We start from the raw sequence: 23,737 nt of genomic DNA, 5'->3' as shown, positions 1-23,737 counted from the left end.
CAGTGAATATAATAATATAACAGAGTGCGTGTTCTGTGTCAGTGAATATAATAATATAACAGAGTGCGGGTTCTGTGTCAGTGAATATAATAATATAACAGAGTGCGGGTTCTGTGTCAGTGAATATAATATAATATAACAGAGTGCGAGTTCTGTGTCAGTGAATATAATAATATAATATAACAGAGTGCGAGTTCTGTGTCAGTGAATATAATAATATAACAGAGTGCGGGTTCTGTGTCAGTGAATATAATATAATATAACAGAGTGCGAGTTCTGTGTCAGTGAATATAATAATATAACAGAGTGCGAGTTCTGTGTCAGTGAATATAATAATATAACAGAGTGCGGGTTCTGTGTCAGTGAATATAATAATATAATATAACAGAGTGCAAGTTCTGTGTCAGTGAATATAATATAATATAACAGAGTGCGAGTTCTGTGTCAGTGAATATAATAATATAACAGAGTGCGGGTTCTGTGTCAGTGAATATAATAATATAACAGAGTGCGGGTTCTGTGTCAGTGAATATAATAATATAACAGAGTGCGAGTTCTGTGTCAGTGAATATAATATAATAATATAATATAACAGAGTGCGAGTTCTGTGTCAGTGAATATAATAATATAACAGAGTGCGAGTTCTGTGTCAGTGAATATAATAATATAACAGAGTGCAGGTTCTGTGTCAGTGAATATAATAATATAACAGAGTGCGGGTTCTGTGTCAGTGAATATAATAATATAACAGAGTGCGAGTTCTGTGTCAGTGAATATAATAATCTAACAGAGTGCGGGTTCTGTGTCAGTGAATATAATAATATAATATAACAGAGTGCGGGTTCTGTGTCAGTGAATATAATAATATAACAGAGTGCGAGTTCTGTGTCAGTGAATATAATAATATAACAGAGTGCGAGTTCTGTGTCAGTGAATATAATAATATAACAGAGTGCGAGTTCTGTGTCAGTGAATATAATAATATAACAGAGTGCGAGTTCTGTGTCAGTGAATATAATAATATAATATAACAGAGTGCGGGTTCTGTGTCAGTGAATATAATAATATAACAGAGTGCGAGTTCTGTGTCAGTGAATATAATAATATAACAGAGTGCGAGTTCTGTGTCAGTGAATATAATAATATAACAGAGTTCGAGTTCTGTGTCAGTGAATATAATAATATAATATAACAGAGTGCGAGTTCTGTGTCAGTGAATATAATAATATAACAGAGTGCGTGTTCTGTGTCAGTGAATATAATAATATAACAGAGTGCGGGTTCTGTGTCAGTGAATATAATAATATAACAGAGTGCGGGTTCTGTGTCAGTGAATATAATATAATATAACAGAGTGCGAGTTCTGTGTCAGTGAATATAATAATATAATATAACAGAGTGCGAGTTCTGTGTCAGTGAATATAATAATATAACAGAGTGCGGGTTCTGTGTCAGTGAATATAATATAATATAACAGAGTGCGAGTTCTGTGTCAGTGAATATAATAATATAATATAACAGAGTGCAAGTTCTGTGTCAGTGAATATAATATAATATAACAGAGTGCGAGTTCTGTGTCAGTTAATATAATAATATAACAGAGTGCGGGTTCTGTGTCAGTGAATATAATAATATAACAGAGTGCGGGTTCTGTGTCAGTGAATATAATAATATAACAGAGTGCGAGTTCTGTGTCAGTGAATATAATATAATAATATAATATAACAGAGTGCGAGTTCTGTGTCAGTGAATATAATAATATAACAGAGTGCGAGTTCTGTGTCAGTGAATATAATAATACAACAGAGTGCAGGTTCTGTGTCAGTGAATATAATAATATAACAGAGTGCGGGTTCTGTGTCAGTGAATATAATAATATAACAGAGTGCGAGTTCTGTGTCAGTGAATATAATAATCTAACAGAGTGCGGGTTCTGTGTCAGTGAATATAATAATATAATATAACAGAGTGCGGGTTCTGTGTCAGTGAATATAATAATATAACAGAGTGCGAGTTCTGTGTCAGTGAATATAATAATATAACAGAGTGCGAGTTCTGTGTCAGTGAATATAATAATATAATATAACAGAGTGCGGGTTCTGTGTCAGTGAATATAATAATATAACAGAGTGCGGGTTCTGTGTCAGTGAATATAATAATATAATATAACAGAGTGCGTGTTCTGTGTCAGTGAATATAATAATATAATATAACAGAGTGCGGGTTCTGTGTCAGTGAATATAATAATATAATATAACAGAGTGCGGGTTCTGTGTCAGTGAATATAATAATATAATATAACAGAGTGCGGGTTCTGTGTCAGTGAATATAATAATAAAATATAACAGAGTGCGGGTTCTGTGTCAGTGAATATAATAATATAACAGAGTGCGGGTTCTGTGTCAGTGAATATAATAATATAACAGAGTGCGAGTTCTGTGTCAGTGAATATAATAATATAACAGAGTTCGAGTTCTGTGTCAGTGAATATAATAATATAATATAACAGAGTGCGAGTTCTGTGTCAGTGAATATAATAATATAACAGAGTGCGTGTTCTGTGTCAGTGAATATAATAATATAACAGAGTGCGGGTTCTGTGTCAGTGAATATAATAATATAACAGAGTGCGGGTTCTGTGTCAGTGAATATAATATAATATAACAGAGTGCGAGTTCTGTGTCAGTGAATATAATAATATAACAGAGTGCGGGTTCTGTGTCAGTGAATATAATATAATATAACAGAGTGCGAGTTCTGTGTCAGTGAATATAATAATATAATATAACAGAGTGCAAGTTCTGTGTCAGTGAATATAATATAATATAACAGAGTGCGAGTTCTGTGTCAGTTAATATAATAATATAACAGAGTGCGGGTTCTGTGTCAGTGAATATAATAATATAACAGAGTGCGGGTTCTGTGTCAGTGAATATAATAATATAACAGAGTGCGAGTTCTGTGTCAGTGAATATAATATAATAATATAATATAACAGAGTGCGAGTTCTGTGTCAGTGAATATAATAATATAACAGAGTGCGAGTTCTGTGTCAGTGAATATAATAATATAACAGAGTGCAGGTTCTGTGTCAGTGAATATAATAATATAACAGAGTGCGGGTTCTGTGTCAGTGAATATAATAATATAACAGAGTGAGAGTTCTGTGTCAGTGAATATAATAATCTAACAGAGTGCGGGTTCTGTGTCAGTGAATATAATATAATAATATAACAGAGTGCGGGTTCTGTGTCAGTGAATATAATAATATAACAGAGTGCGAGTTCTGTTGAATATAATATAATAATATAACAGAGTGCGGGTTCTGTGTCAGTGAATATAATAATATAACAGAGTGCGAGTTCTGTGTCAGTGAATATAATAATATAACAGAGTGCGAGTTCTGTGTCAGTGAATATAATAATATAATATAACAGAGTGCGAGTTCTGTGTCAGTGAATATAATAATATAACAGAGTGCGGGTTCTGTGTCAGTGAATATAATATAATATAACAGAGTGCGAGTTCTGTGTCAGTGAATATAATAATATAACAGAGTGCGAGTTCTGTGTCAGTGAATATAATAATATAACAGAGTGTGAGTTCTGTGTCAGTGAATATAATAATATAATATAACAGAGTGCGTGTTCTGTGTCAGTGAATATAATAATATAACAGAGTGCGAGTTCTGTGTCAGTGAATAGAATAATATAACAGAGTGCGAGTTCTGTGTCAGTGAATATAATAATATAACAGAGTGCGAGTTCTGTGTCAGTGAATTTAATAATATAACAGAGTGTGAGTTCTGTGTCAGTGAATATAATAATATAATATAACAGAGTGCGGGTTCTGTGTCAGTGAATATAATAATATAATATAACAGAGTGCGGGTTCTGTGTCAGTGAATATAATAATATAACAGAGTGCGAGTTCTGTGTCAGTGAATACAATAATATAACAGAGTGCGGGTTCTGTGTCAGTGAATATAATAATGTAACAGAGTGCGGGTTCTGTGTCAGTGAATATAATATAACAGAGTGCGAGTTCTGTGTCAGTGAATATAATAATATAATATAACAGAGTGCGTGTTCTGTGTCAGTGAATATAATAATATAATATAACAGAGTGCGAGTTCTGTGTCAGTGAATATAATAATATAATATAACAGAGTGCGGGTTCTGTGTCAGTGAATATAATAATATAATATAACAGAGTGCGAGTTCTGTGTCAGTGAATATAATAATATAATATAACAGAGTGTGGGTTCTGTGTCAGTGAATATAATAATATAACAGAGTGCGAGTTCTGTGTCAGTGAATATAATAATATAATATAACAGAGTGCGTGTTCTGTGTCAGTGAATATAATAATATAATATAACAGAGTGCGAGTTCTGTGTCAGTGAATATAATAATATAATATAACAGAGTGCGGGTTCTGTGTCAGTGAATATAATAATATAATATAACAGAGTGCGAGTTCTCTGTCAGTGAATATAATAATATGATATAACAGAGTGCGAGTTCTGTGTCAGTGAATATAATAATATAACAGAGTGCGGGTTCTGTGTCAGTGAATATAATAATATAATATAACAGAGTGCGAGTTCTGTGTCAGTGAATATAATAATATAATATAACAGAGTGCGAGTTCTGTGTCAGTGAATATAATAATATAATATAACAGAGTGCGGGTTCTGTGTCAGTGAATATAATAATATAACAGAGTGCGAGTTCTGTGTCAGTGAATATAATAATATAACAGAGTGCAGGTTCTGTGTCAGTGAATATAATAATATAATATAACAGAGTGCGGGTTCTGTGTCAGTGAATATAATAATATAACAGAGTGCGAGTTCTGTGTCAGTGAATATAATAATATAACAGAATGCGGGATCTGTGTCAGTGAATATAATAATATAACAGAGTGCGAGTTCTGTGTCAGTGAATATAATAATATAACAGAGTGCGGGTTCTGTGTCAGTGAATATAATAATATAACAGAGTGCGAGTTCTGTGTCAGTGAATATAATAATATAATATAACAGAGTGCGTGTTCTGTGTCATTGAATATAATAATATAATATAACAGAGTGCGGGTTCTGTGTCAGTGAATATAATAATATAACAGAGTGCGAGTTCTGTGTCAGTGAATATAATAATATAATATAACAGAGTGCGTGTTCTGTGTCAGTGAATATAATAATATAATATAACAGAGTGCGAGTTCTGTGTCAGTGAATATAATAATATAATATAACAGAGTGCGAGTTCTGTGTCAGTGAATATAATAATATAACAGAGTGCGAGTTCTGTGTCAGTGAATATAATAATATAACAGAGTGCGAGTTCTGTGTCAGTGAATATAATATAATAATATAATATAACAGAGTGCGAGTTCTGTGTCAGTGAATATAATAATATAACAGAGTGCGAGTTCTGTGTCAGTGAATATAATAATATAACAGAGTGCAGGTTCTGTGTCAGTGAATATAATAATATAACAGAGTGCGGGTTCTGTGTCAGTGAATATAATAATATAACAGAGTGCGAGTTCTGTGTCAGTGAATATAATAATCTAACAGAGTGCGGGTTCTGTGTCAGTGAATATAATATAATAATATAACAGAGTGCGGGTTCTGTGTCAGTGAATATAATAATATAACAGAGTGCGAGTTCTGTGTCAGTGAATATAATAATATAACAGAGTGCGAGTTCTGTGTCAGTGAATATAATAATATAATATAACAGAGTGCGAGTTCTGTGTCAGTGAATATAATAATATAACAGAGTGCGGGTTCTGTGTCAGTGAATATAATATAATATAACAGAGTGCGAGTTCTGTGTCAGTGAATATAATAATATAACAGAGTGCGAGTTCTGTGTCAGTGAATATAATAATATAACAGAGTGTGAGTTCTGTGTCAGTGAATATAATAATATAATATAACAGAGTGCGTGTTCTGTGTCAGTGAATATAATAATATAACAGAGTGCGAGTTCTGTGTCAGTGAATAGAATAATATAACAGAGTGCGAGTTCTGTGTCAGTGAATATAATAATATAACAGAGTGCGAGTTCTGTGTCAGTGAATTTAATAATATAACAGAGTGTGAGTTCTGTGTCAGTGAATATAATAATATAATATAACAGAGTGCGGGTTCTGTGTCAGTGAATATAATAATATAATATAACAGAGTGCGGGTTCTGTGTCAGTGAATATAATAATATAACAGAGTGCGAGTTCTGTGTCAGTGAATACAATAATATAACAGAGTGCGGGTTCTGTGTCAGTGAATATAATAATGTAACAGAGTGCGGGTTCTGTGTCAGTGAATATAATATAACAGAGTGCGAGTTCTGTGTCAGTGAATATAATAATATAATATAACAGAGTGCGTGTTCTGTGTCAGTGAATATAATAATATAATATAACAGAGTGCGAGTTCTGTGTCAGTGAATATAATAATATAATATAACAGAGTGCGGGTTCTGTGTCAGTGAATATAATAATATAATATAACAGAGTGCGAGTTCTGTGTCAGTGAATATAATAATATAATATAACAGAGTGTGGGTTCTGTGTCAGTGAATATAATAATATAACAGAGTGCGAGTTCTGTGTCAGTGAATATAATAATATAATATAACAGAGTGCGTGTTCTGTGTCAGTGAATATAATAATATAATATAACAGAGTGCGAGTTCTGTGTCAGTGAATATAATAATATAATATAACAGAGTGCGGGTTCTGTGTCAGTGAATATAATAATATAATATAACAGAGTGCGAGTTCTCTGTCAGTGAATATAATAATATGATATAACAGAGTGCGAGTTCTGTGTCAGTGAATATAATAATATAACAGAGTGCGGGTTCTGTGTCAGTGAATATAATAATATAATATAACAGAGTGCGAGTTCTGTGTCAGTGAATATAATAATATAATATAACAGAGTGCGAGTTCTGTGTCAGTGAATATAATAATATAATATAACAGAGTGCGGGTTCTGTGTCAGTGAATATAATAATATAACAGAGTGCGAGTTCTGTGTCAGTGAATATAATAATATAACAGAGTGCAGGTTCTGTGTCAGTGAATATAATAATATAATATAACAGAGTGCGGGTTCTGTGTCAGTGAATATAATAATATAACAGAGTGCGAGTTCTGTGTCAGTGAATATAATAATATAACAGAATGCGGGATCTGTGTCAGTGAATATAATAATATAACAGAGTGCGAGTTCTGTGTCAGTGAATATAATAATATAACAGAGTGCGGGTTCTGTGTCAGTGAATATAATAATATAACAGAGTGCGAGTTCTGTGTCAGTGAATATAATAATATAATATAACAGAGTGCGTGTTCTGTGTCATTGAATATAATAATATAATATAACAGAGTGCGGGTTCTGTGTCAGTGAATATAATAATATAACAGAGTGCGAGTTCTGTGTCAGTGAATATAATAATATAATATAACAGAGTGCGTGTTCTGTGTCAGTGAATATAATAATATAATATAACAGAGTGCGAGTTCTGTGTCAGTGAATATAATAATATAATATAACAGAGTGCGAGTTCTGTGTCAGTGAATATAATAATATAACAGAGTGCGAGTTCTGTGTCAGTGAATATAATAATATAACAGAGTGCGGGTTCTGTGTCAGTGAATATAATAATATAACAGAGTGCGAGTTCTGTGTCAGTGAATATAATAATATAACAGAGTGCGAGTTCTGTGTCAGTGAATATAATAATATAATATAACAGAGTGCGAGTTCTGTGTCAGTGAATATAATAATATAACAGAGTGCGGGTTCTGTGTCAGTGAATATAATAATATAACAGAGTGCGAGTTCTGTGTCAGTGAATATAATAATATAACAGAGTGCGGGTTCTGTGTCAGTGAATATAATAATATAACAGAGTGCGGGTTCTGTGTCAGTGAATATAATAATATAATATAACAGAGTGCGGGTTCTGTGTCAGTAAATATATTAATATAACAGAGTGCGAGTTCTGTGTCAGTGAATATAAATAATATAACAGAGTGCGGGTTCTGTGTCAGTGAATATAATAATATAATATAACAGAGTGCGAGTTCTGTGTCAGTGAATATAATAATATAATATAACAGAGTGCGAGTTCTGTGTCAGTGAATATAATAATATAACAGAGTGCGAGTTCTGTGTCAGTGAATATAATAATATAATATAACAGAGTGCGAGTTCTGTGTCAGTGAATATAATAATATAACAGAGTGCGAGTTCTGTGTCAGTGAATATAATAATATAACAGAGTGCGGGTTCTGTGTCAGTGAATATAATAATATAACAGAGTGCGAGTTCTGTGTCAGTGAATATAATAATATAACAGAGTGCGGGTTCTGTGTCAGTGAATATAATAATATAACAGAGTGCAGGTTCTGTGTCAGTGAATATAATAATATAATATAACAGAGTGCGTGTTCTGTGTCAGTGAATATAATAATATAACAGAGTGCAGGTTCTGTGTCAGTGAATATAATAATATAATATAACAGAGTGCGGGTTCTGTGTCAGTGAATATAATAATATAACAGAGTGCGAGTTCTGTGTCAGTGAATATAATAATATAATATAACAGAGTGCGGGTTCTGTGTCAGTGAATATAATAATATAACAGAGTGCGAGTTCTGTGTCAGTGAATATAATAATATAACAGAGTGCGAGTTCTGTGTCAGTGAATATAATAATATAACAGAGTGCGAGTTCTGTGTCAGTGAATATAATAATATAACAGAGTGCGTGTTCTCTGTCAGTGAATATAATAATATAATATAACAGAGTGCGTGTTCTGTGTCAGTGAATATAATAATATAATATAACAGAGTGCGAGTTCTGTGTCAGTGAATATAATAATATAATATAACAGAGTGCGAGTTCTGTGTCAGTGAATATAATAATATAATATAACAGAGTGCAGGTTCTGAGTCAGTGAATATAATAATATAATATAACAGAGTGCGAGTTCTGTGTCAGTGAATATAATAATATAACAGAGTGCGGGTTCTCTGTCAGTGAATATAATAATATAACACAGTGCGGGTTCTCTGTCAGTGAATATAATAATATAACAGAGTGCGGGTTCTGTGTCAGTGAATATAATAATATAATATAACAGAGTGCGAGTTCTGTGTCAGTGAATATAATAATATAACAGAGTGCGGGTTCTGTGTCAGTGAATATAATAATATAACAGAGTGCGAGTTCTGTGTCAGTGAATATAATAATATAATATAACAGAGTGCGGGTTCTGTGTCAGTGAATATAATAATATAACAGAGTGCGGGTTCTGTGTCAGTGAATATAATAATATAATATAACAGAGTGCGAGTTCTGTGTCAGTGAATATAATATAATATAACAGAGTGCGAGTTCTGTGTCAGTGAATATAATAATATAACAGAGTGCGAGTTCTGTGTCAGTGAATATAATAATATAATATAACAGAGTGCGGGTTCTGTGTCAGTGAATATAATAATATAACAGAGTGCGGGTTCTGTGTCAGTGAATATAATAATATAACAGAGTGCGTGTTCTGTGTCAGTGAATATAATAATATAATATAACAGAGTGCGAGTTCTGTGTCAGTGAATATAATAATATAACAGAGTGCGGGTTCTGTGTCAGTGAATATAATAATATAACAGAGTGCGAGTTCTGTGTCAGTGAATATAATAATATAACAGAGTGCAGGTTCTGTGTCAGTGAATATAATAATATAACAGAGTGCGGGTTCTGTGTCAGTGAATATAATAATATAACAGAGTGCGAGTTCTGTGTCAGTGAATATAATAATCTAACAGAGTGCGGGTTCTGTGTCAGTGAATATAATAATATAATATAACAGAGTGCGGGTTCTGTGTCAGTGAATATAATAATATAACAGAGTGCGAGTTCTGTGTCAGTGAATATAATAATATAACAGAGTGCGAGTTCTGTGTCAGTGAATATAATAATATAATATAACAGAGTGCGTGTTCTGTGTCAGTGAATATAATAATATAATATAACAGAGTGCGGGTTCTGTGTCAGTGAATATAATAATATAATATAACAGAGTGCGGGTTCTGTGTCAGTGAATATAATAATATAATATAACAGAGTGCGGGTTCTGTGTCAGTGAATATAATAATAAAATATAACAGAGTGCGGGTTCTGTGTCAGTGAATATAATAATATAACAGAGTGCGGGTTCTGTGTCAGTGAATATAATAATATAACAGAGTGCGAGTTCTGTGTCAGTGAATATAATAATATAACAGAGTGCGAGTTCTGTGTCAGTGAATATAATAATATAACAGAGTGCGTGTTCTGTGTCAGTGAATATAATAATATAACAGAGTGCGGGTTCTGTGTCAGTGAATATAATAATATAACAGAGTGCGGGTTCTGTGTCAGTGAATATAATATAATATAACAGAGTGCGAGTTCTGTGTCAGTGAATATAATAATATAATATAACAGAGTGCGAGTTCTGTGTCAGTGAATATAATAATATAACAGAGTGCGGGTTCTGTGTCAGTGAATATAATATAATATAACAGAGTGCGAGTTCTGTGTCAGTGAATATAATAATATAATATAACAGAGTGCAAGTTCTGTGTCAGTGAATATAATATAATATAACAGAGTGCGAGTTCTGTGTCAGTTAATATAATAATATAACAGAGTGCGGGTTCTGTGTCAGTGAATATAATAATATAACAGAGTGCGGGTTCTGTGTCAGTGAATATAATAATATAACAGAGTGCGAGTTCTGTGTCAGTGAATATAATATAATAATATAATATAACAAAGTGCGAGTTCTGTGTCAGTGAATATAATAATATAACAGAGTGCGAGTTCTGTGTCAGTGAATATAATAATATAACAGAGTGCAGGTTCTGTGTCAGTGAATATAATAATATAACAGAGTGCGGGTTCTGTGTCAGTGAATATAATAATATAACAGAGTGCGAGTTCTGTGTCAGTGAATATAATAATCTAACAGAGTGCGGGTTCTGTGTCAGTGAATATAATATAATAATATAACAGAGTGCGGGTTCTGTGTCAGTGAATATAATAATATAACAGAGTGCGAGTTCTGTGTCAGTGAATATAATAATATAACAGAGTGCGAGTTCTGTGTCAGTGAATATAATAATATAATATAACAGAGTGCGAGTTCTGTGTCAGTGAATATAATAATATAACAGAGTGCGGGTTCTGTGTCAGTGAATATAATATAATATAACAGAGTGCGAGTTCTGTGTCAGTGAATATAATAATATAACAGAGTGCGAGTTCTGTGTCAGTGAATATAATAATATAACAGAGTGTGAGTTCTGTGTCAGTGAATATAATAATATAATATAACAGAGTGCGTGTTCTGTGTCAGTGAATATAATAATATAACAGAGTGCGAGTTCTGTGTCAGTGAATAGAATAATATAACAGAGTGCGAGTTCTGTGTCAGTGAATATAATAATATAACAGAGTGCGAGTTCTGTGTCAGTGAATTTAATAATATAACAGAGTGTGAGTTCTGTGTCAGTGAATATAATAATATAATATAACAGAGTGCGGGTTCTGTGTCAGTGAATATAATAATATAATATAACAGAGTGCGGGTTCTGTGTCAGTGAATATAATAATATAACAGAGTGCGAGTTCTGTGTCAGTGAATACAATAATATAACAGAGTGCGGGTTCTGTGTCAGTGAATATAATAATGTAACAGAGTGCGGGTTCTGTGTCAGTGAATATAATATAACAGAGTGCGAGTTCTGTGTCAGTGAATATAATAATATAATATAACAGAGTGCGTGTTCTGTGTCAGTGAATATAATAATATAATATAACAGAGTGCGAGTTCTGTGTCAGTGAATATAATAATATAATATAACAGAGTGCGGGTTCTGTGTCAGTGAATATAATAATATAATATAACAGAGTGCGAGTTCTGTGTCAGTGAATATAATAATATAATATAACAGAGTGTGGGTTCTGTGTCAGTGAATATAATAATATAACAGAGTGCGAGTTCTGTGTCAGTGAATATAATAATATAATATAACAGAGTGCGTGTTCTGTGTCAGTGAATATAATAATATAATATAACAGAGTGCGAGTTCTGTGTCAGTGAATATAATAATATAATATAACAGAGTGCGGGTTCTGTGTCAGTGAATATAATAATATAATATAACAGAGTGCGAGTTCTCTGTCAGTGAATATAATAATATGATATAACAGAGTGCGAGTTCTGTGTCAGTGAATATAATAATATAACAGAGTGCGGGTTCTGTGTCAGTGAATATAATAATATAATATAACAGAGTGCGAGTTCTGTGTCAGTGAATATAATAATATAATATAACAGAGTGCGAGTTCTGTGTCAGTGAATATAATAATATAATATAACAGAGTGCGGGTTCTGTGTCAGTGAATATAATAATATAACAGAGTGCGAGTTCTGTGTCAGTGAATATAATAATATAACAGAGTGCAGGTTCTGTGTCAGTGAATATAATAATATAATATAACAGAGTGCGGGTTCTGTGTCAGTGAATATAATAATATAACAGAGTGCGAGTTCTGTGTCAGTGAATATAATAATATAACAGAATGCGGGATCTGTGTCAGTGAATATAATAATATAACAGAGTGCGAGTTCTGTGTCAGTGAATATAATAATATAACAGAGTGCGGGTTCTGTGTCAGTGAATATAATAATATAACAGAGTGCGAGTTCTGTGTCAGTGAATATAATAATATAATATAACAGAGTGCGTGTTCTGTGTCATTGAATATAAAAATATAATATAACAGAGTGCGGGTTCTGTGTCAGTGAATATAATAATATAACAGAGTGCGAGTTCTGTGTCAGTGAATATAATAATATAATATAACAGAGTGCGTGTTCTGTGTCAGTGAATATAATAATATAATATAACAGAGTGCGAGTTCTGTGTCAGTGAATATAATAATATAATATAACAGAGTGCGAGTTCTGTGTCAGTGAATATAATAATATAACAGAGTGCGAGTTCTGTGTCAGTGAATATAATAATATAACAGAGTGCGGGTTCTGTGTCAGTGAATATAATAATATAACAGAGTGCGAGTTCTGTGTCAGTGAATATAATAATATAACAGAGTGCGAGTTCTGTGTCAGTGAATATAATAATATAATATAACAGAGTGCGAGTTCTGTGTCAGTGAATATAATAATATAACAGAGTGCGGGTTCTGTGTCAGTGAATATAATAATATAACAGAGTGCGGGTTCTGTGTCAGTGAATATAATAATATAACAGAGTGCGGGTTCTGTGTCAGTGAATATAATAATATAACAGAGTGCGGGTTCTGTGTCAGTGAATATAATAATATAATATAACAGAGTGCGGGTTCTGTGTCAGTAAATATATTAATATAACAGAGTGCGAGTTCTGTGTCAGTGAATATAATAATATAATATAACAGAGTGCGGGTTCTGTGTCAGTGAATATAATAATATAATATAACAGAGTGCGAGTTCTGTGTCAGTGAATATAATAATATAACAGAGTGCGAGTTCTGTGTCAGTGAATATAATAATATAATATAACAGAGTGCGAGTTCTGTGTCAGTGAATATAATAATACAACAGAGTGCGAGTTCTGTGTCAGTGAATATAATAATATAATATAACAGAGTGCGAGTTCTGTGTCAGTGAATATAATAATATAACAGAGTGCGAGTTCTGTGTCAGTGAATATAATAATATAACAGAGTGCGGGTTCTGTGTCAGTGAATATAATAATATAACAGAGTGCGAGTTCTGTGTCAGTGAATATAATAATATAACAGAGTGCGGGTTCTGTGTCAGTGAATATAATAATATAACAGAGTGCAGGTTCTGTGTCAGTGAATATAATAATATAATATAACAGAGTGCGTGTTCTGTGTCAGTGAATATAATAATATAACAGAGTGCAGGTTCTGTGTCAGTGAATATAATAATATAATATAACAGAGTGCGGGTTCTGTGTCAGTGAATATAATAATATAACAGAGTGCGAGTTCTGTGTCAGTGAATATAATAATATAATATAACAGAGTGCGGGTTCTGTGTCAGTGAATATAATAATATAACAGAGTGCGAGTTCTGTGTCAGTGAATATAATAATATAACAGAGTGCGAGTTCTGTGTCAGTGAATATAATAATATAATATAACAGAGTGCGAGTTCTGTGTCAGTGAATATAATAATATAACAGAGTGCGAGTTCTGTGTCAGTGAATATAATAATATAACAGAGTGCGTGTTCTCTGTCAGTGAATATAATAATATAATATAACAGAGTGCGTGTTCTGTGTCAGTGAATATAATAATATAATATAACAGAGTGCGAGTTCTGTGTCAGTGAATATAATAATATAATATAACAGAGTGCGAGTTCTGTGTCAGTGAATATAATAATATAATATAACAGAGTGCAGGTTCTGAGTCAGTGAATATAATAATATAATATAACAGAGTGCGAGTTCTGTGTCAGTGAATATAATAATATAACAGAGTGCGGGTTCTCTGTCAGTGAATATAATAATATAACACAGTGCGGGTTCTCTGTCAGTGAATATAATAATATAACAGAGTGCGGGTTCTGTGTCAGTGAATATAATAATATAATATAACAGAGTGCGAGTTCTGTGTCAGTGAATATAATAATATAACAGAGTGCGGGTTCTGTGTCAGTGAATATAATAATATAACAGAGTGCGAGTTCTGTGTCAGTGAATATAATAATATAATATAACAGAGTGCGGGTTCTGTGTCAGTGAATATAATAATATAACAGAGTGCGGGTTCTGTGTCAGTGAATATAATAATATAATATAACAGAGTGCGAGTTCTGTGTCAGTGAATATAATATAATATAACAGAGTGCGAGTTCTGTGTCAGTGAATATAATAATATAACAGAGTGCGAGTTCTGTGTCAGTGAATATAATAATATAATATAACAGAGTGCGGGTTCTGTGTCAGTGAATATAATAATATAACAGAGTGCGGGTTCTGTGTCAGTGAATATAATAATATAACAGAGTGCGTGTTCTGTGTCAGTGAATATAATAATATAATATAACAGAGTGCGAGTTCTGTGTCAGTGAATATAATAATATAACAGAGTGCGGGTTCTGTGTCAGTGAATATAATAATATAACAGAGTTCGAGTTCTGTGTCAGTGAATATAATAATATAATATAACAGAGTGTGAGTTCTGTGTCAGTGAATATAATAATATAACAGAGTGCGGGTTCTGTGTCAGTGAATATAATAATATAACAGAGTTCGAGTTCTGTGTCAGTGAATATAATAATATAATATAACAGAGTGTGAGTTCTGTGTCAGTGAATATAATAATATAACAGAGTGCGAGTTCTGTGTCAGTGAATATAATAATATAACAGAGTGCGGGTTCTGTGTCAGTGAATATAATAATATAACAGAGTTCGAGTTCTGTGTCAGTGAATATAATAATATAATATAACAGAGTGCGAGTTCTGTGTCAGTGAATATAATAATATAACAGAGTGTGAGTTCTGTGTCAGTGAATATAATAATATAATATAACAGAGTGTGAGTTCTGTGTCAGTGAATATAATAATATAATATAACAGAGTGCGAGTTCTGTGTCAGTGAATATAATAATATAATATAACAGAGTGCGAGTTCTGTGTCAGTGAATATAATAATATAACAGAGTGTGAGTTCTGTGTCAGTGAATATAATAATATAACAGAGTGCGAGTTCTGTGTCAGTGAATATAATAATATAATATAACAGAGTGCGTGTTCTGTGTCAGTGAATATAATAATATAATATAACAGAGTGCGGGTTCTGTGTCAGTGAATATAATAATATAATATAACAGAGTTCGAGTTCTGTGTCAGTGAATATAATAATATAATATAACAGAGTGCGAGTTCTGTGTCAGTGAATATAATAATATAATATAACAGAGTGCGAGTTCTGTGTCAGTGAATATAATAATATAACAGAGTGTGAGTTCTGTGTCAGTGAATATAATAATATAACAGAGTGCGAGTTCTGTGTCAGTGAATATAATAATATAATATAACAGAGTGCGTGTTCTGTGTCAGTGAATATAATAATATAATATAACAGAGTGCGAGTTCTGTGTCAGTGAATATAATAATATAATATAACAGAGTGCGAGTTCTGTGTCAGTGAATATAATAATATAACAGAGTGTGAGTTCTGTGTCAGTGAATATAATAATATAACAGAGTGCGAGTTCTGTGTCAGTGAATATAATAATATAATATAACAGAGTGCGTGTTCTGTGTCAGTGAATATAATAATATAATATAACAGAGTGCGGGTTCTGTGTCAGTGAATATAATAAAATAATATAACAGAGTGCGAGTTCTGTGTCAGTGAATATAATAATATAATATAACAGAGTGCGAGTTCTGTGTCAGTGAATATAATAATATAATATAACAGAGTGCGAGTTCTGTGTCAGTGAATATAATAATATAACAGAGTGCGGGTTCTGTGTCAGTGAATATAATAAAATAATAACATTAATATTGTTGTAGAATTATTAAGCCCCTTATAAAACTATACCCTTACTGGCCCCTTAAATATTATACTCTCATATTCCCTTTCATAGGCCTCATAGTTTAAGTCTTACAAGAATGCTTTGTTCGTAGAAATAGTGTGTCAGCAGGAAATGCTAGAATCCTGTTAAGTGAAACACTGTAGCAGATAGTCTTGATAAAATGTATAATTGCTAAAAAGGCCTTGAAGAAAGTAACCTTGGAAGACTAACGTACCAGCTACTCCAAATGGATAGCTGCCAAAGCCCCCCTCCCATCGAGTGAGCTCCCTCGTGCCAGCAAGATGGTGCTGAAACCTGTAGGAGCTCGTCATGACGTCAACTATGACATAAGATGTAACACCCAACAGGGAGGGCATTTAACTAACCACTTTACACCTAAGCCAATTGACAGTGTTTTCTTGCTCATATCTTGATTTCTTTCAATGATGTAATTTTGCCTTTAAAAGGGCTTGCAAGCCCACTTTTTAACAGATGCCATTAAATTTTCTGAAGTTCTTTCATTTAACCTGAACCTTGTGTCAGTGTGAATTTACTTCTGCGTATACGCAATTTAATCATCTCTAATTTGGTCAGGAACAGATAGTCATTCAAACCTATTGGTTTGCTTAAAAGAATCCTTTATCAATATAACATAACAATAATATAACAGTTCTGTGTCCACGCCTAAACGAAGCTAAATTAGTCTGTATTTGTGTATCTTACCGATGGAACATGAGAAGGTGATAACAGCAGCCTTTATCTCAGGGACCATCTCCACATGGAAATCTCGCCCCTCTTCCTTCTCAGTGACGTTCTCCAGCAGGAGGTTCAGCATATCCAATGAGAACTTCTCTGGGAGATTTTCTACCAGAACCAACAAGCACCTCCCCTGTGACTTATTATCTTCTCCTGGAGTAAGTCCCTGTGTATCTGGAGACAGTGCGAGAACATACAATGAAGTGAAAATAATGTGATAGTGAAAGGGGCACAAGCTGCAACAGGTGAGGGGAGAGCGACACACAGTGACATGTGAGGGGAGAACGGCACACAGTGACAGGTGAGGGGAGAACGGAACACAGTGACAGGTGAGGGGAGAGCGACACACAGTGACAGGTGAGGGGAGAACGGCACACAGTGACAGGTGAGGGGAGAACGGCACAGAGTGACAGGTGAGGGGAGAACGGCACACAGTGACAGGTGAGGGGAGAGCGACACACAGTGACAGGTGAGGGGAGAGCGACACTCAGTGACAGGTGAGGGGAGAACGGCACACAGTGACATGTGAGGGGATAATGGCGCACAGTGACAGGTGAGGGGAGAGCGACACACAGTGACAGGTGAGGGGAGAACGGCACACAGTGACAGGTGAGGGGAGAACGGCGCACAGTGACAGGTGAGGGGAGAACGGCGCACAGTGACATGTGAGGGGAGAACGGCGCACAGTGACAGGTGAGGGGAGAACGGCACACAGTGACAGGTGAGGGGAGAACGGCACACAGTGACAGGTGAGGGGAGAGCGACACACAGTGACAGGTGAGGGGAGAACGGCACAGAGTGACAGGTGAGGGGAGAGCGACACACAGTGACAGGTGAGGGGAGAGCGACACACAGTGACAGGTGAGGGGAGAACGACACACAGTGACAGGTGAGGGGAGAACGGCACACAGTGACAGGTGAGGGGAGAACGGCACACAGTGACAGGTGAGGGGAGAACGGCACAGAGTGACAGGTGAGGGGAGAGCGACACACAGTGACAGGTGAGGGGAGAGCGACATACAGTGACAGGTGAGGGGAGAACGGCGCACAGTGACAGGTGAGGGGAGAACGGCACACAGTGACATGTGAGGGGAGAACGGCGCACAGTGACAGGTGAGGGGAGAACGGCACACAGTGACAGGTGAGGGGAGAACGGCACACAGTGACAGGTGAGGGGAGAACAGTGCACAGTGACAGGTGAGGGGAGAACGGCGCACAGTGACAGGTGAGGGGAGAGCGACACACAGTGACAGGTGAGGGGAGAACGGTGCACAGTGACAGGTGAGGGGAGAACGGCGCACAGTGACAGGTGAGGGGAGAGCGACACACAGTGACAGGTGAGGGGAGAACGGTGCACAGTGACAGGTGAGGGGAGAGCGACACACAGTGACAGGTGAGGGGAGAACGGTGCACAGTGACAGGTGAGGGGAGAGCGACACACAGTGACAGGTGAGGGGAGAGCGACACACAGTGACAGGTGAGGGGAGAACGGCACACAGAGACAGGTGAGGGGAGAACGGTGCACAGTGACAGGTGAGGGGAGAACGGCGCACAGTGACAGGTGAGGGGAGAGCGACACAGTGACAGGTGAGGGGAGAGCGACACAGTGACAGGTGAGGGGAGAGCGACACACAGTGACAGGTGAGGGGAGAACTGTCAGGGTATTCATATCGGCAGGCATTTTGTGCTATGATAGAGATGGGAATGTATGTTGTCAGTCGCTCTGAACAGAGCAGACTCAATTTTGTTATGTTCAAACTGACAAAAGACACAGGATTTCTATCCCTTCTGTAAAACTAACCGCTGTCTAATTGCTAATGGAATAGAAATAATTCTAAACCCAGGCATTTGTGACAGAGAAGATTAAATAATTTAATTTTACTTTCTATATGTACAAGATTCCCATTTTGTAATTTAAGGTGAGAGTTAGTTCACAAATTGTCATATTGGGAATTACAGCAGAATTTGGAGACACATAGTATGAAGAAAATTCAAGAAAACGGTTTGATCTGACAAGTAAACTAGAATTATGGCAACATAGAGATAAGCCAAAATGACGTCAAAATAGCCACCAGGAAGAGTTGACTCTTTCCTGGATAGGTATGTTTAGTGGGATGAGACTGCCATCTACAGTCCAAATACTAAAATGGTTATCTAGAAGGGAACTACACCCCTAGTGTTGCTATTGGTTCATAAAATAGTGACGAACAGAGAATCTGTTCCTTTAAAAGTTAAGACAAAGGGAAGAGAGAGTCATTCAGAGAATCAGGGCAATCAGGCAATCGGCAATCAGAGCAATCAAAGATCAAGGGAATGCAGAGGCAGATGAAGGCAGAGAAAGTCGGGGGCAGGGGGTCGGAAGCAGGCTAACAAAGAGAGCGAGAAAGAAACATTCCTGGACACTTAGCTACCTGAGAACATCTGGTGAGAATATCTATTAACTGGTAAATATACTGGTTTCATGTAATTAATTGAAATTAATTAATATTTTCTAGTAGCATGATATATGACTGGATAAATCACGATCAGATTTCGATATTTAGAAATCCTTTTTTTTTTTTGACAATTTTTATTGGGACTTGCGTTCACAACATTAATGCAAGTGTGTCTTCAAAATGTCCTTTTCAACTTAACAGAGGAAGTTATGGTTGGTTACATTTACCGTGGACATCACATTATAGTGCTTGCATTGGGTATCAAAACAATACATAGAACAAAAAAACATGCCCCGAACATTTTGTGGGGAATTGTGAAGTAAGAGGGGGTACAGAAAGAGGAGGGAGGGGAGGAAGGGGGGGATAGTCTGGGGGATGTGGTGACCTTAGGGTATCTTGCCGATGTGGCAGGTTGCCTTGCGTATGGGAGGGGGGTCTTCTAGCGAGCCATTTCCATCCTCAATGCGTTGTCCAGTCTCCTGGTGGAACCAGTTCCAGCCGACACCGCACCACGGACGACGTTCGCCACCACCATTAGCCGTTATTTGTAGGGTTGTTCGTGTGTATGATGTATGCGTCCCATATGTGTTTTGCCTGCGCTATTGTAGGTTTTATACCAAACTGATGTTGGTGCATAGCTTCGTATGTCCAATTGAGTGTAATTTGGTTTAACAGATGTGTGTGCGATGGTATGTCCCTGGATTTCCACTGTCTTGCTATGAGGATATGCACTGAGGTAAGCGTGTGGTATATCAACGCACGGTGAGTCTTGGACATTTTTTCAGGAAACACATAAAGAAGGCACAGTGCAGGGGTTTTGTCGGGCGGGCCATATTTGTGTATCCTTTCTGGCACTAAGTACCAGCGGTATAGTATTTTCCATTGTATTTCTAAGTGTTGGGCGCATGATGTAATTCCCTTAAGTGCTACGTATGCCCTTTTCCACTGCTCTAGGCTTAACTCAGTTCCTAGATCTATGTGCCAGGCTATTTTGTAGTGTTCAAGTGGTGTGGGCTGGCCGTGAAGGAGTAGGTGATAACACGTAGATAGAGGTTTGACGATAGGTTTGTGTGACAGGCAAATATTTTCAAACCGTGAGGTTGGCGTGCCTAGAATTTTGTCAGGGTTGGCGGGTGGATTGTCAGTTAGTAGCGATTTGATTTGGAGGTAAGGGAATATGAATTTTGTGGGTAGATCTAATTGTTCTTGTAGACTAGGGAAAGTTTTGAGGTACCCCCTTGATAAAGGTGGAAGACATGTGTGATGCTTTTTTCGGTCCATATCTTATAAGGAAATGTAGGGATCATTAAGTTTATAGACTGTAGGGGCGCTGCCATTGGTATTTTTGGAAAGTTAACCAGCGTTTTCCTCACCCCGTCCCATGTGTCCACAAGCAACTGAGTGGTTGGGATGCCCGGGAATGGTTTTGGTCTCCGGGTATTGTTGATCCCAATAAATCGGGCCAAAAGGCCTCTATTCCTATCCACTGAGGGATATAGTGGGAGTCATGTGCCGCTAGTATAGTGCTCAATAGTGCCACTTTGTGGTACATATATATATATTGGGGATGCTTAGGCCACCCTCCACCATCGGCCTGTGTAAGATTTTGGCCGCTATACGGCTTTTTTTGTGCTGCCATGTGAATTTCATAAACAGGGGTGTGACCGACTTAAGGTAAGTGGTTGGGATGGATATTTGCAGTGTTCTAAAGAGGTACAACAATTTTGTCAGCAGTGACATTTTAATTGCTGCCATGAGAGGTATTTTCCTTCCCATGATCTCAGGGTGTTGTCGAAGCCCTTCAGGAGTCCCATATAGTTCCCCTGGAAGAGTCCTGCAGGCCTTTTTGTAAGTTTGATTCCCAGGTAAGTTAAATGGTCCGATCTCCAATCCAGTGGAAATGCCTCTTGTAACCTATTTCTAGCTGCCTTTGTCACTCCTATCGTCAGCGCCTGTGTCTTGGAAACATTCAGTTTATAGTAAGAGTGTTGGCCAAACAGGTCGATTTGTCGCATTAAATTGGGCATGGTTACAAATGGTTGTGTTAAAGTGAGGAGGACGTCATCAGCGAAAATGTTTAGTTTGAATTTGTTGGCGCCCAAGGGAATACCATGGATGTTTGGGTCTGATCTAATTTTGGATGCAAGCGGCTCCAAGGCAAGCACATAGAGCAGAGGGGAGAGAGGGCATCCCTGCCTGGAGCCATTTGTAATGGTTATTTTTCAGGAGGGGAATCCCGCATAAAGGACCTGTGCAGAAGGTGCGCTGTATAAGGCATCGACTGCAGCAATAAATTGTGTAGGGAAGTCGTATTTGTGGAGCACTCTGTTCAAAAATGTCCAGTTCAATCTGTCAAAGGCCTTCTCCGCGTCGAGGGACACGAAGAGGCTTTCCAGTCCGAGTTTTCTAGAACTATGCATGAGGTCCAGTACCTTACGAGTGTTGTCCGAGACCTGTCTGCCCCGCACAAAACCCACTTGGTCATCGTGTATTAAATCCGGCAGGATAGTGTTAAATCTATTGGCTTGTAGTTTCGCAAATAGCTTGGCGTCTGTATTGAGAAGGGAGATCGGGCGGAAGTTCGGGCATGTGGTCGGAGGTTTCCCTGGTTTGGGAAGGGTGGTGATATGTGCCTGTAACAGTTCTGTGGGTAGCGAGTGTGTATCTATGGCGTGATTGAATAAAGTAGTCAGCGCTGGGGATAAGATGTCGGCAAAGAGGAGATAATACGTGTTGGCGAACCCGTCAGAACCTGGGGCTTTGCCTACTGGGAGAGTTTTTATCGTGTCTTTTATTTCTTGTTGGGTAATCGGTGCTGCGAGGGCATCCCTATGCTGTTGTGTGAGGGTTGGCAGGTTGGCATCTTGTAGGTATTCATCAATAGATGAGGGGGACACCGAGGGTATTAGTGGGTCAGTTTTAAGATTGTATAAAGTTTCATAGTATGTGGCGAATTCGTCGCTAATAGCTTTCGGAGCCATTATCTTGTCTCCTGTTGGTGTCTGAATGTACGCTATTTTGGATGTGGCCTGCCTGTCACGTAGCCTTTGGGCAAGTATCTTGCTCGCTCTGTTACCCTGAGAGTAGTGAGTGGCTTTCAATTTCCTCAGTGAGTAACCAACTCTAGTGAGTGCCAGATTTTGTATTTTATCTTGTGTTTTTTTTCAAGATCGGGGACGGGTTTGTTTGGTTTAGTTTATTAAGGTCATATAGTTGTTTGTGCAAGGTGACCAGATGGGCATGGGACGTCTGTTTAAGGTAGTGGGTTCTTTTTATTAGTTCCCTGCGTATGACTGGCTTGTGAGCTAGCCAAGTGTTTTCCGCCGAGACCTCAGGTGTGGTGTTTTCCGTAAAGTAGTTGTTGAGCGTGTTTTCTATGTGTGTTTTGAACGTTTTGTCATGTAACAATGTTTCGTTCAAGCGCCACGGGCTTCTATTGTGGCTTTCAAATTTGTCTTTGAGTTCCATGATGATAGGCGCATGGTCCGACCATGCGATCGTCGCTATGGAACAACTGAGTACCTGCGTTAGATGTTTACCCTCAGTGAGGAACCTGTCGATTCGGGTGTAGGAGTTATGAACCGGTGAGCAGTACGTAAAGTCTTTTTCTACGGGGTGGAGGACTCTCCATGCGTCATATAAGTTATGTTCGTCTAACAGTTTCTGGTATGCCTTGCATTGTCTTCGGGCTGGTGTGTGTCCCTGGGTTTTTGAGCCTGTTGAGGAGTCTAAGGCGGGGTCTAAGATGTGGTTAAAGTCTCCACATATTATCAACATCCCCTTCTGGATAGGAGCTATTTTTGCTAGAATTCTGTGAAGAAAGTTGCGTTGTTCTGAGTTGGGTGCGTATACGTTTACTATTGTGTAAGCAATATCATTGATGGTACAGATTAATATTATATAGCGG

General features: G+C 36.6%; 1 protein-coding gene across 2 annotated transcripts in view; it reads right to left on the bottom strand.

Moving 5' to 3' along the window:
* Positions 1 to 23,737, bottom strand: part of PARP14 (poly(ADP-ribose) polymerase family member 14) — a 189,427-nt gene that overhangs the window by 110,322 nt on the left and 55,368 nt on the right. For both annotated transcript variants that reach the window (XM_063429155.1, XM_063429154.1), the window contains exon 4: positions 17,363 to 17,569. In XM_063429155.1, the coding sequence (XP_063285225.1) occupies positions 17,363 to 17,569 (207 nt within the window). The remainder of the gene's footprint in view (positions 1 to 17,362; positions 17,570 to 23,737) is intronic.

Source organism: Pelobates fuscus, chromosome 8, assembly GCF_036172605.1.
Source record: "Pelobates fuscus isolate aPelFus1 chromosome 8, aPelFus1.pri, whole genome shotgun sequence".
In the NCBI taxonomy this organism is placed as follows: domain Eukaryota; kingdom Metazoa; phylum Chordata; class Amphibia; order Anura; family Pelobatidae; genus Pelobates; species Pelobates fuscus.
This window is presented reverse-complemented; position numbering and strand designations above follow the sequence as displayed.